We start from the raw sequence: 14,276 nt of genomic DNA, 5'->3' as shown, positions 1-14,276 counted from the left end.
TTCTATTGCCTTCTCAGCTTGCACCTTTGATAAAGCAAGCTGCCATGCTGGAGAGATCCATGTGGCAAAGAACTGAGGACAGTTTCCAGCCAACAGCCAGCAAGAAGCTGAAGCCCTTAGTCCAACAACCTGCAAGCAACTGAATCCTGAAAACAATCATATGGGCTCAGATGTGGAGTCTTTTCCAGACACGCCCTCAGATGACACCCCAGCCCTGGCTACCACCTTGAGTGAGAGATCTTGGGAAGAAACCCTGAATCAGAAGATCCAGTTAAGCTATGCCTGATTCTTTTTTTTTTTTTTAATTTTATTATGTTAATCACCATACATTACATCATTAGTTTTTGATGTAGTATTCCATGATTCACTGTTTGCATATAACACCCAGTGCTCCATTCAATACGTGCCCGCTTTAATACCCATCACCAGGCTAACCCATCCCCCCACCCCCCAGCTATGCCTGATTCTGAACAAAGAAACTGTAAGACAGTAGTAAATGAGTGTTCTTTTCAGAGCTATGTTTCAGAGTAATTTCTTATGAACAGTAGATAAGTTATATAAAAAAAATTACACTCAGTAAGATCCACATTTGTTAAGGCTTTTTACCATGAAGTTACTCACAAATCTGGTAGCAGAAAATAAATCTCAAGTAGAAAGCCACAGTCCTACTGGGCTGAGAAGCCAGAGGACAAGGTCTAGGGTCTATGACAGTGGCTGGAATTCAAAGTTGGATATCCTGGAAAGAAGGAAACCACAAAGAGTGGAGTCCCAAAATCTGCATATACATACCCCTCAAATTTTTGACTGAATCCAAAAGTACAACTATGGAAGAGAAGACTGCAAGGAGCCCAGGGGAAAAACAACAGCTAGAAGGCAAAAGAGCCAAACAGAGATTTTGACAGCTGCCATCTGTAGTGGGTAAGTTTTTGGAATTTCAGTCCTGCCAAGTTAGAAGGGTCAGAAAACAAAATCCCAAAAGGGCCATACTATAAAAATAAAGACCATATATCAAGACTAAATCTCAGAAAAATATATTTCAAATTAAAATTTCATTTGCATGGATTAACAATAGATTTAGACACTGAAAAAGAAATTATATATAGCAATAAAAAATAGCAATAGAAACAATCTAAAACACACACAAAAAATGAATAGACTATCAATGACCTGAAAGGTAACATAAAGAGATCTACTATACATGTAGTTAGAAATCCACAGAATAAAAAAGCAAAGAAGGCGCCAAAAATAAAGAAAATTTCAAGAAATAATGGCCTAAATCTTTCCAACTTTGATGAAAACCACAAACCCACAGATCCAAGAAGCTCATAAACTCCACAAGCAGAAGCAACATGAAAAACACCAAATAGAGGCACATTGTAAACAAATTGCTGGAAACCAGTGACAAAGAAAAACATTTTTTAAATATACAGAGAAAAAGACCAAACAACAGAAACAAAGAAAAGAATATCAGCAAAACTTTTGCCCAAAACTAGGCAAGCCAGAAAAAATAAAACCCAGAGAGATAGGAGAGAGAAGTATAAAATACAGAAAAAAGGGGGAAAAGAGAAAAGGAAAGCTGTCAAACTAGAATTCTATACCAAGAAAAATAGCTTTCAAAAATAAAAGCAAATGGCTTTGAAACAAACAAAAGCCTGCAGAATTCATTAGGAGCATACCTGCACTACAATATATATTAAAGGAAGTTCTTTGGAAAAAAAGAAAACCAGTAGAAATTCAGATCTACACAAAGAATGAAAGTACTAGAAATGGTAAATTCATGGAGGTAACTATGAAAGAGGTTTTTCTGTTTGTCTTGCATTTTTTAATCTCTTTAAAAGATAACCAAGAAGGATGATGGCATGACAAAAGGCACAGGAACCAACCTAAAAGAGTCCACAATAACTAAAGGTGGAACAAGCTGGGCAATAAAATAATAAAAATCATATTGGACTGGAACCCACAGAATAGAATGAGTCCAGACTGATATAATTTAAGTAATGGAATAAATAAATATATGAGAGAGAGAAAGGACAGCTTTTCATTATAGAAGAATATCAATTAATGCAAAAGAAATGAGGGAAATTTTTAAAAATAATCATTAGAATACAGTAATAATTATATAATTAATGAGAATTAATATAATTGAACATTTGTCTGTGCTATTATATTTTTCAAAAGCATGGTTTTTAATCACACCAATTTCCCTTATTGGTAGATATTGACATTGCTCATAAATTTCGTTAATAAATATGGTGTTGGTTTCAAAAAAAAAAAAAAGAATACAGTAATAATTGTTTCAGGGAAGATCAAGATCTACCAATGAATGTCAAAATCAGGGAGCAAAAGATAAAGGAAAAACAAGATATTGGCATAGACTAAAAACCAGCACTCCTTAGCTTAATTATTAAGAAGAAAAAACTACTAACTTTAAAGTAGAGTAGCACAGTAAAAATCACCATAACCAAGGTCAAAATCACCAGCAATGAGATATATCAACATCATATATCTCTTGATATGATTCACTGGGAAAAGCACCATAGTCACCTCAGTGGCATTCTTGCCAAACACATAATGTCAAACTAGTCATGAGAAAATAAACATGAACAAAAAATGAGTGATTACATAATACCTGAGCAGTACTCCTCAAAAGTATCAAGGTCATGAAAGAAAGGGAAAGACTTTCAAAAATCTTTCCACAGGTTGGAGAAGACTACAGACATATGACTATTAAATGTAATGTAGGATTCTGGAACAGAAAAAGGACATTAGTGGAAAAACTGGTGAAATCTAAATAAAATTTGTAGTTTATAGTATTGTACCAATGTAAATTTCTTGGTTTTGATCACTGTGTAATGGTTATGTAGAATGTTAATAACAGAGGAAGCTGAGTAAGGAGTACATAAGAACCCCGTGTACTGGTTTTACAACTTTTCTGTAAATATAAAATTTGTTCAAAGTGAAAAGCTTAAAAAGGATAAAATTTAAAACAATAATAGCAATGCATTATTATGGGATTTATAATATATGAATAAAAAGGCATGACAATAATTGCACAAAGGATGGAAGAAGTAAAAGTGTTCTATGTGATGTTCTTAGGATATATGAGAATTGGTATAATATTATTTGAATGCAGACTGTTATGATATGTACTGTAAATACTAGAGCAGATACCAAAGTAACAAAGACATATATAACTAATATGCCAACAATTGAGAAAAATGAAATTTATAAAAATAGTCAATCTAAAAGAAGGCATGAAATGAGGGGGAAGAAAGAATAACATATGGCACAAATAGAAAATAGTTGATTTAATGCAATCATGTTGGCAACTATACTAAATGTAAATGGTCTAAACCCTTCAAGTAAGACAAAAACTTCCAGGATTAATATGATCTCACTCATATGTGGAATTTAAGAAAGAAAAGAGATAAACATATCTCTTTTTGAAAAGAAAAAAAGGAGAGAGGGAAACAAGCCATAAGAAGCTCTTAACAAGAGAGAACAAACTGAGGGGAAAAGAAAAAAAGGAGAGAGGGAAACAAGCCATAAGAACCTCTTAACAAGAGAGAACAAACTGAGGGTTGACGGAGGGAGGTGGGTGCAGGATGGACTAGATGGGGAATAGGAATTAGGAAGGGCATATGTTATGATGAACATTGGGTGTTGTAAGTAAGTGATGAATCACTGAATTATACTCCAGAAACCAATATTGCACTATATGTTAACTACCTAAAATTTTAATTAAAAAAATTTAAAAAACTGCCAGAATTAAAAACCACAAGATCTATATGCTGTAAGAAACCATTTTAAATGTAAAGACACAAAAAGGTAAAAGAATGGCAAAAGATATATAAGTACCAATTAACAAGCAACCTGGAGTGGCTATATTAATATCAGATAAAATAGGATTCATAAAAAAAAAAAAATTACCAAGAATGTTACCAGAAATACAGACAGATATTTCTTAATGATACAAGTAACCTCATTGGGAAAAAAAAAAAAAAAATCCTAGGTATATCTACAATAACAGTTTCAAAATATAAGCAGCAAAAATTAATAGCACTACTGGGAGAAAAATCTATTAGTATGGTTGGCTACTTCAACACTTATTTTTTCACTAATTGAAAAAACAGTGTACAGAAAATTGATAGTGGTATAGAATGAAGGAATAATATCAACTAACGTGACCTTGCTCCAAAAAAAACCAACACAATGCATATTCTTTTCAACTGCATATAGAACATTTGGTAAGACAGGCCATATTTTATAAATCAGTAACAAAAATATTGGAAAACATCTCCTGAATGCTTGAAAATTGAACAATTCACTTCTAAATAACCCATGGGTTACGGGAGAATAAGAGATATTTAGAAAATATTTTAAACTAGACATTAATGAAAATACAACATCAAAATTTGCATGCTGCTGCTAATATAGTACTTGGGAGATTTATAATGAAATGCTTATATAATGAAAAGAAAGGTCTGAAATCAATCTAATAAAGTACACAAAGAAGAATATATTAAATCTAAAGAAAAAACTAAATAAGGAGCAGAAAACAAACAAAAAAGATAAAAAAAAAAAAAACCCAAAGATAACAAAACAAAAAAATAAAACCAAAAGCAGGGCTTTTTTTTAAAAGACTGATAAAATTTATGTATCTCTAGCCAGACTCATCAAAGAAAGACCAAATTACCAATATGAGGAATGAAAGAGAGACATGATTACAAATTATACTGATGACATTAAAAGAATAATATAGAACTATTATGAACTTTATGCCAAAAATTCAACAAATTATACAAAATAGACAAATGCTTTGACAGATTCAAACTACCAAAATTCAAATGAAAAGTAGAAAACTCAGGTAACTTTGTATCTATTAACTAAATTAAATTAGATCAGTAATTAAAAACCTTCCTACAAAGAAAACAACTGTCTCAGATTGTATAACTGATAAATTCTTCTAAACATTTGAGGAAATAATACTAATTCTACACAAACTCTCTAGAACATAAAAGAGGAACACTTCCCAACTCATTCTATGATATGAAGCCAACATTACTCTTACAGCAAACCATTATTTAAAAAAAAAAAGAGCGAGAGAAAGAATTACAGATCAATAGCCATGATGAATATAGATACAAATTCCTTAACAAAATTTTAGTACGGGTTAAATTAAATCTAGCAAAATACAAAAAGACCCTATTAAAATGTATATAGTAGGCACTCAAATATTGGTAAACAATTCGGTTTCATAAGTTGTGACCTACCCTGTGAAGTCATATGACCTTCCCTTTTGAGTCATATCAAAGATGCTTATATTTTATTTTATATGTTATTTATTTTTTTTAGAGGGAGGGAAGGACAGATGGAGAGAGAATCTTAAGCAGGCTCCACACCCAGCATGGAGCCCAACTTGGGGCATCTCATGACCTTGAGATCATGATCTGAGCTGAAAACAAGAGTCCGTTGCCTAACCAACTGCACCACCCAGGTGCCCCTAGGAACAATAATTGTTTTTAAAATATAAGCATCTTTGGGGTGCCTGGGTGGTGCAGCTGGTTAAGCAACGAACTCTTGGTTTCGGCTCAGGTCATGATCTCAGGGTCATGAGACAGCCCCAAGTGGGGCTCCATGTTGGGTTGGGCATGGAACCTGCCTTAAGATTCTGTCTCCCCCCCTTCCTCTGTCCCTCCCCCCACTCTCTCTCTCTCTCAAATAAATCTTAAAAAAAATTTCAACTCTTGTTCCTGAACTTACAGGAATATTTTCAAATATTCAGAGATTAGCTGTATAAAAAAATCACATCAAATCTTACTAATTTGTAAAACCACGTAATTAACAAAAGCTGGAAATACCACAAGCTTGAACAGATTTAGGAACTTACATCAGAATTTCTACATTACATTACTTAAATCTGTCTTATAGGCTTAATTTTCCCTTTCATTGCAAAGAAGATTTCAGTAGCTCTTCTAATCAAGGGCATCTCCAACTAGGCAACATGGACAAGGGTGTCTATATTCCTTTGAATGGGTAGCCTGCTGTCATTAGAATACAATTCCCTATACCTCAGCTGGGTGGAAAGTCAATTGTAACCTCTCTCTGATCCTATCAAACCCTTCTAAGATGGCTTAAGTATTATTTTCTGTTCTCTTATTGCCTCCTTTAGCAATAACAACTTGTATACGTTTTTTTGTTCAGTGAAACACCTGATAATCTAATGACAATAAACTAATAGTTCATTTCCAAGTCTCTAGAATCTCTTGAGGAGTCCCAATCAAAAGGAGTTATTTATTAACAACCATGAATTCCCTTTCCTGATTTCTTTTTCCTGCCAAACTAAGTTCCTCATTGGCACTTGTACAAAACACTCAAGTGAGATCCATTAAATAATGTTACCCGGACCATGAAAGCAATTTTATCACTCCTGGCAGTCCTGGGAGAATTTCAAGAATTTTAGGGACTAAGGGTTAAAATTTGAGTAATACTGAAAAATGGGTAATAGTACCGGGCTTCATTAAATTCCCTTCAAGCCCCATTTATTGAAAACCTACCATTTATTATCTACAAAAATTCACAGAAAATTAAATAGGGAATTAAAATCTCTAAGGTTCTTCAACTTTTAAAAAATTGCTGGCTCTGTCCTTAGTATTTTTATATAGATATTGATGATATATTTTTATGTTGATTATATCACTTAACTTACAGAATATAACACAGCAGTACTTCAGTATAGTAGGAATTCTGTTTTCAGTAACTGTTACTGTGTCAAATGGGTAAAAAATTTTTGCTGATTCTAATTTCTTATAGATATGAGTGCTGTAAGAGTTGTTTCTTTAAAATGGGGTAAAAATGATATGGGTTCCCAAAAAAGCATATATTTTAACATATCAGGTCATTCTCATAAGCAAAAAGGGTTATTTTGACAAATTCACATGAAATTGTATATTATATATAAATGATGTAGCATTTTATTGATTATACAATGTAGGAATAAACTGAGCTGTTTTTATAAAGAATAAAAAAGGGTTCATGTATAAATAAGTAATAAACTAGCCCATAATTCAATGAAGGAAAACTGTAGGAATATTGGAAAGAGATAAAGATGGAGTTTTTTCAAAGAGCAACCATTTCCGTCCTTAGAAGAAGAACACTTTTAAAACTTCATTGTCCAAATTCCCTCAACTAATTATTCAAACTGACTATCTGATGGCTCTAACTCTAATTCACCCAGGCAAAAAAAAAATTTTTTACAAAAGCATATCTTTAACATAAAACCCAACAGAACCAGTATTTGTGTACAATGAAGAGTCCCTTTCAAGATTCCTGGGTGGCTCAGTCATTAAGCGTCTGCCTTCGGCTCAGGTCATGATCCCAGGGTTCTGGGATCGAGTCCCGCATCGGGCTCCCTGCTCAGCGGGGAGCCTGCTTCTCCCTCTCCCACTTCCCCTGCTTGTGTTCCCTCTCTTGCTGTGTCTCTCTCTGTCAAATAAATAAATAAAATCTTAAAAAAAGAACCAAATTTAAAAAAAAATGGTAAAAGAAGGTATGGGAGGAAGGATAGAACACTGACCTGTAAAAGAAAGCAATGACTAGGAGTTCCACCTACTACTAAACACAAAAAGACAGGACATTTACTTTATGCATCCATGCCTTATCACACAAAAAGGTAAATGAATATAACCAAATGAAGTTTTCTTTGCTATTCTGGTGTATTATCTCTGGCTCCTCATATGGTTACATTTACTGTCTATTTAGTATTCTTTTACTGTTTTCTGCCAGTGTTCACCCATGTGAATATGTACCACTGGTATGAAATCACACAGCATTAATAAAGATGCCATTAATGCTGAAACAGAGAGATGTTCTGATTTTAATATAGTTCCCTAGAAAGCAACGCAGCTTGTATAATGGCTAAATTCCAAATATATTATTTAAACTAAACAGTAGGCTATATTTCAAGAACTTATAATTTTTCATATTCCTCCAAATATATTGCTAGATGGCATGACTGAAAGTGGTGTACTCATATGACAAGAAAATAAGCATTTAATATGCATAATATAAACCTAATATATATCTATAATAATGCAAATCTAATATATATAGAGAGAAGTTTAACAAAATGATAATTAGCATATATTTTGAATTGTAAATTCCTGTTATGGGTTGCTGCAGTAAGTCAAACTACAGTAAAGGTATCTAACACTTTTGGGGAGCCTCGGGGGCTCAGTCGATTAAGCATGACTCTCCATTTCGGCTCAGGTCATGATCTCAGGGTTGTGAGATCGAGACCCACGCTTAAGATCCTCTTTCTCATAGAGTTACCCTACAACCCAGCAACTGCACTACTGGGTATTTACCCCAAAGATAAAAAAGTAGTGATCCGAAGAGGCACATGCACCCCAGTGTTTATAGCAGCAATGTCCACAATAGCCAAACTATGTAAAGAGCCTAGATGTCCATCAACAGATGAATGGATAAATAAAATGTGGTGTGTGTGTGTGTGTGTGTGTGTGTGTGTGTATATATATATATATATATACATACAATGGAATATTATGCAACCATCAAAAAATGAAATCTTGCCATTTGCAACAACATGGATGGAACTAGAGGGTATTATGCTAAGCGAAATAAGTCAATCAGATAAAGACAAGTATCATATGATCTCACTGATACGAGGAATCTGAGAAACAAGACAGAGGATCATAGGGGAAGGGAGGGAAAAATGAAACAAGACGAAACCAGAGCGGGAAACAAACCATAAGACACTCTTAATCAAGGCAAACAAACTGAGGGTTGCTGGAATGCAGCGGGGTGGGAGGGATGGGGTGACTGGGTGATGGACACTGGGGAGGGTATTTACTATGGTGAGTGCTGTGAATTGTGTAAGACTGATGAATCCTAGACCGGTACCCCTGAAACAACTAATACATTATATGTTAATAAAAAACAAAAACAAAATACCAGGGAAAAAATGCTATGGATAATTTAATTAAAACAGCTTATTTACACACACACACACACACACACACACACAAGATCCTCTTTCTCGCTCTCCTTCTGCCCCTCCCCCTCAAAAAAAAAAAAGGTATAGAACACTGTAAAAAATGTCAAATTTCCATTTTACGTGACCTTTGCCCATGGGTCTTAATTTGTAAACATTCTCAAAGGGCTCAGGATTTTATTTTTTGTAATTAAAAAAGCAGTAAAGCGGGGCACCTGGATGGCTCAGTTGGTTAAGCATCTGCCTTCGGCTCAGGTCATGATCCCAGGGTCCTGGGATTGAGCCCCACATCGGGCTCCCTGCTCAGTGGGGAGTCTGCTTCTCCCTCTCCCTCCGCCCTTCCCCCTGCTTGTGTACTCTCTCTCAAATAAATAAAATCTTTTTTAAAAAAAGCAGTAGGGCGCCTGGGTGGCTCAGATGGTTTAAAAAAGCAGTAAAGCAAGATCTGCATCACAGAAAATAACTATTTGTCTTTCCTTTATAATAAAAGATAGCTTTCAAAAATTAAAAACAAATCTATAGTCATCAAAACACTACAAATCGAAACCACATAATACCACTTCTTACTCATGGAATAGCTATAATGAAAAAGACAATAGCAAGGATGTTGAGGATGTAGAGAAACCAGAACCCTCATACACTGTGGTGGGAACATAAAAAAGTGCAGCCACTTAGGAAACCAGTCTAGAAGTTCCTCAAAAGGTTAAACATAGAGTTACCATATGACTCAGTAATTCCATGTTTAGGTATATAACCCAAGAGAAATGAAAACAAATGTCCATACAAAAACTCGGATACAAGTGTTCAGAGTAATTTTATTTGCAACAGCCAGAAAATGGAAACAACCCAAATGTTCAACTGATGAATGGGCAAATAAAATGTGGTATATTCATAGAATGGAGTATTATTCAGCAATAAGAAAGAATGAAGTACTGATATATACTACAACCTGGAGGAATTTTGGAAAACATGCTAAGTGAAAGAAGCCAGTCACCAAAGACCACATATTGTATGATTCCATTTATATGAAATGTCCAGAAGAGGCGAATCTATAGAAACAAAGTAAACTAGTGTCTGCCTAGCTAAGGGGTTTCAAGAAAACAGAGAAGGGGTAACTGCTAAAGTGTACAGTTTCTTTTTAGAGGGATAAAAATGTTCTAAGATTGTTTGTGATGGTTGCACGACTCTGAATATGCTGAAACCCACTGAACTGTACACTTTATTTTTTTTTAAAGATTTATTTATTTATTTGAGAGAGACACAGCGATAGAGGGAACACAAGCAGGGGGAGTGGGAGAAAGAGAAGCAGGCTTCCCGCTGAGCAGGGAGCCCGATGCGGGGCTTGATCCCAGAACCCTGGGATCACGACCCGAGCCGAAGGCGGACGCTTAACGACTGAGCCACCCAGGCGCCCTTAACTGTACACTTTAAATGTATGAACTGTATGGTATGTGAATTATATCTTCATTAAGCTAACATCCTCCTCCCTCAAAAAACACCAAAAAAAAAAAAAAAAAAAAAACAACTAAAGCAATGGCTTTTAATTGCAGCTACAGACAGAATAACCAAGCTTATTCTTTGAGAAGTACAGATCCCCCGAACCTGCCAGACTATAAGTTATAAACTATGAGAGTACGATCTACTCTTCTAGACTAGTGGGGGTAGTACAGTTAAGACCTAGGTTAAAATCCTAACTCTCAACTTCCTAGCTGCATGACTTTTTTTTTTTTAAGATTTTATTTTTTGAGAGAGAGAGAGCAGAGCAGGAGGGAGGGGCAGAGACAGAAGCAGGCTCTCCACTGAGCAGGGAGCCCAATGTGGGGCTCAATCCTGGGACCCTGGGATTGTGACCTGAGCCAAGGGCAACACTTAAATGACTGGGCCACCAAGGCGCCCCCCCTTAGCTGCATGACTTTTAGTAAATTATCTAATCTTTCTACATTTTCAGTTCCTACTTCAATACAATGGAGGAAGAAGTGTCTATGTCCTTGGGTTACTGTAAAAACTTAATGAGATAAAATATGCAAAGTATACCATGACACACTGTGCTCAAACAACAGCTATTTTATTATTATGATTATGTCGCTTTACTGGACATTTTCTTGTTCTTTATAAGGAAAAGATAATGCAGACTTCTGCAATGTTTGCCCCAAATCCATGCATCTAAGTTAAACCTTAGAAATCTTAACCCCTTTTAAGAAATACTTTTATCTTTAAAATCAGTTTATTGTCTACCTGATGCCCTGCTTGGAATAAAATAACATTTATGAAGTTAGTATTTTTACAGAAATACAAAAATTACAAGAACACAAACTTTAATAATGCCACTAATTGTGGGAGGGTACTCAAACTAATCCAAAGGTTATTTTTAAAATTACAAACTTAGGAATAAAGGTCAAAAGATTAGGCAGACACAACCATTTAATTAAAATTTGCCAATTTTTAAAAATACATTCACTTTAGTAAAAATGCTGTATCTATATGCTATGAACAAACTGAAGTAAATTTAAAATCCTGTAATTTCAGGGCGCCTGGGTGGCTCAATCGGTTCAGCAACTGCCTTCAGCTCAGGTCATGATCCTGGAGTGCCAGGATCGAGTCCTGCATGGGGCTCCCTGCTCAGTGGGCAGTCTACTTCTCTCTCTGACCCTCCCCCATCTCGAGCTCTCTCTCAATAAATAAATAAATAAATATATTTTTAAAAAATAATAAAATCCTGTAGTTTTTTTTTTTTTTTTTAAGATTTATTTATTTGAGAGAGAGAGAAAGAGAGCATGAGAGAGGGAAGGGTCAGAGGGAGAAGCAGAGTCTCCGTTGAGCATGAAGCCTGACGCAGGACTCGATCCTGGGACTCCAGGATCATGACCTGAGCCAAAGGCAACCGCTTAACCAACTAGGCCACCCAGGCACCCCAAGAATCCTATAATTTCTTACATAAGAAATGTACGTTCTTAATTGCTAGGTAATTTGATAACATCTCTACGGAAAGACATCCTAAATAGGACTCTCATGAATTAAAGCCAACTTTTTCAGATGGAGGATAACACATGCACAAAATAATAACAACAAAAACAGGAAATAACATGTGATATTTTGATATTTCTATATAAAAATTTAGCATTTCTCTTTTCTTTAGTAATTCTACTTCAGAATGAACCATATATACTGGTGAAATTTTAACTGAACCTGGTATGAAATCAAAAGTCAATCAACAACCACATTTCTATCTGAAGACATGAAAAGGAGTATTTCCATTCAGATTCCTGAGGATATTTTAGTATCTCATAAGTGACATACTTTCAAAGCACAGTTTGGGAAAATCTATCATGGATTATCTAAACACATTTAATGAAACCAAAACTAAATTAAGATTTTGTGTCTGGTGAGAGTTAAATGTAGAAAAACAGCATACCTAAAACTTAAACTGTATCTTTTTCAAAGCTAAATAAATTTTTAAACACACCTACAGAATATTCTCTCTCTACAAAGCTGCAGTTCCTCGAGTTTCCTTTGTCACCCACTGTAAGACCAATGCTCAAGCAACAATATTTTTAAATCACCTATTTTATTCAGAATATATCTGCCTTTCATAAGAAAACCTTCCTTAAAGTTACATAATTAACTTTTATGCCAATTTTTTATGTTATAAAACGAGCCCACAAATACCTTTATCAATTTCTCAAAACTGCTAAGTCAAGGTTTACTATATTCCCTAATTAAAATATAAAAATATTTTTACTGAGTTGTTTACACATATATATATTTCCTGTTTTTTATAAAACTATCATTCTTTTGCTTTTTTTTTTAACAAGGCTCTGATATGCCAATCTTTTGTAGTAAATTATGTAGGAGAGTCATGTGAATTTACACATTTTTCAGATAAAGAAGGAAAAGTTAAAGAACTGGAAAATGTAGCCTTAATGAATCCACTATACTTTTTAAGTATTTTTAAAATAGGTGGTAACAAGTTAAAAATTCAGGAAACATTTTTTTATTCCTACAAATTCACCTTTTCTCCAGTGAAAATGAAAGCAGAATAGGTTTATGTGAAACAGGCCCAACTACATCTATATTCTAACTCACTTTCTTAAGTTTATAACATAAGCTCAAACCATACACTAAAATTGCTAAAATTAAATAATTAAAGTAAAACATAAAGAAGATGAAATGTAGAAACCAGCTGTTTTTACGCAAGTATCAGATATTTTCTGATATGGAAAAGCACTTGACAAAATTATCTGGCATAACAAATACTACAAATAGTAGTAACCCAAGGTCTCTTACCAATTTCAGCAGGTAGTTGTTTGATTTTGTTCTCTCGAATGCTAAGCATGCTGAGTTTTGACAGATTTTTGATGTCCTTTTCCACAGTAGTTATACGATTAAAGCGAAGGTAAAGAGTGGTGAGAGAATCTAGTCTATACACCACTGAAGGAATTTCTCTCAGTTTATTATGCCGTAAATCAAGCATCCGCAGCTTCTTCAAGTTATCAAGAGAGTCAGGCAAACTGGTAAGTGAGTTTTCATTTAGAGCCAGTGTCATGAGATTTACTAGACAGCCCACCTCTGCTGGGAGGGACTGCAATTTGTTGCTATATAAATAAAGTTCTGTTAATTGAGTCAACTCTTTGATTGATGATGGCAATATGTGTATAGACCTCTTGGATAAGTCCAAACGCATTGAATTCTCTTCCCGGCATTTGTTGAGCTCTTTAATCACCTCTGCATTGCTAGATTTTTTTCTAGTCCCAGGTGCTGGATTTGGCCGTTTGATCGTATTGTCAACTGAAAAAGCCACCCCTGGTTGGGCAGCACTGGAGTCCTTCTTTCCATCTTTGGCATCTTTCCCTTTGGTCTTAGGTTCTTTTTCTTTGCTCTCTTTCCCAAAACCTCCAGAGGCTTTTGCCTCTTTTTCTCTTTCCTTGGCTGATGGCACTTTGGGATCTTTCTCTTTAGAGTCTTTTTCTTTTCCTAAACTACTACTCATGATGACTCAAGCTTGGGCAAAAACTACATGAACTCCTTCGTTTTATTTGCCAACAACAGTAAATGGAATTCAAAGATGAAGAGACAAAGATCCTACACAATCAAAAAAGGTGTTGGCTTGAAGAAGTAATCACCATGGAGTAATGGCCATCTGTTACATGTTGGATCTAAAAGCACTATGCCCATTTCTGATAACTTGTTCCAACGGGTAAAATGGTGCTGGTCAATGATTCATTAGAATTCCTGAAATACAATACAAAAAGAATATTAAATTACT

At 34.8% G+C, this 14,276-nt stretch overlaps 1 protein-coding gene across 2 annotated transcripts in view; it reads right to left on the bottom strand.

Annotated features, from left to right (window-relative positions):
• The window catches only part of SHOC2 (SHOC2 leucine rich repeat scaffold protein), a 93,558-nt gene that overhangs the window by 36,037 nt on the left and 43,245 nt on the right, over positions 1 to 14,276 (bottom strand). For both annotated transcript variants that reach the window (XM_045878804.3, XM_045878805.3), the window contains exon 2: positions 13,298 to 14,242. In XM_045878804.3, coding sequence (XP_045734760.1) covers positions 13,298 to 14,000 — 703 coding nt within the window. In that variant the 5' untranslated portion in view covers positions 14,001 to 14,242. The remainder of the gene's footprint in view (positions 1 to 13,297; positions 14,243 to 14,276) is intronic.

The sequence above is a fragment of the Mirounga angustirostris genome, unplaced genomic scaffold (assembly GCF_029215605.1).
Source record: "Mirounga angustirostris isolate CCGP_5_RB_7025 unplaced genomic scaffold, mMirAng1.0.hap1 SCAF_6, whole genome shotgun sequence".
Classification (NCBI taxonomy): domain Eukaryota; kingdom Metazoa; phylum Chordata; class Mammalia; order Carnivora; family Phocidae; genus Mirounga; species Mirounga angustirostris.
The sequence above is the reverse complement of the archived record's forward strand: the minus strand, read 5'-3'. Positions and strand labels throughout refer to the sequence as shown.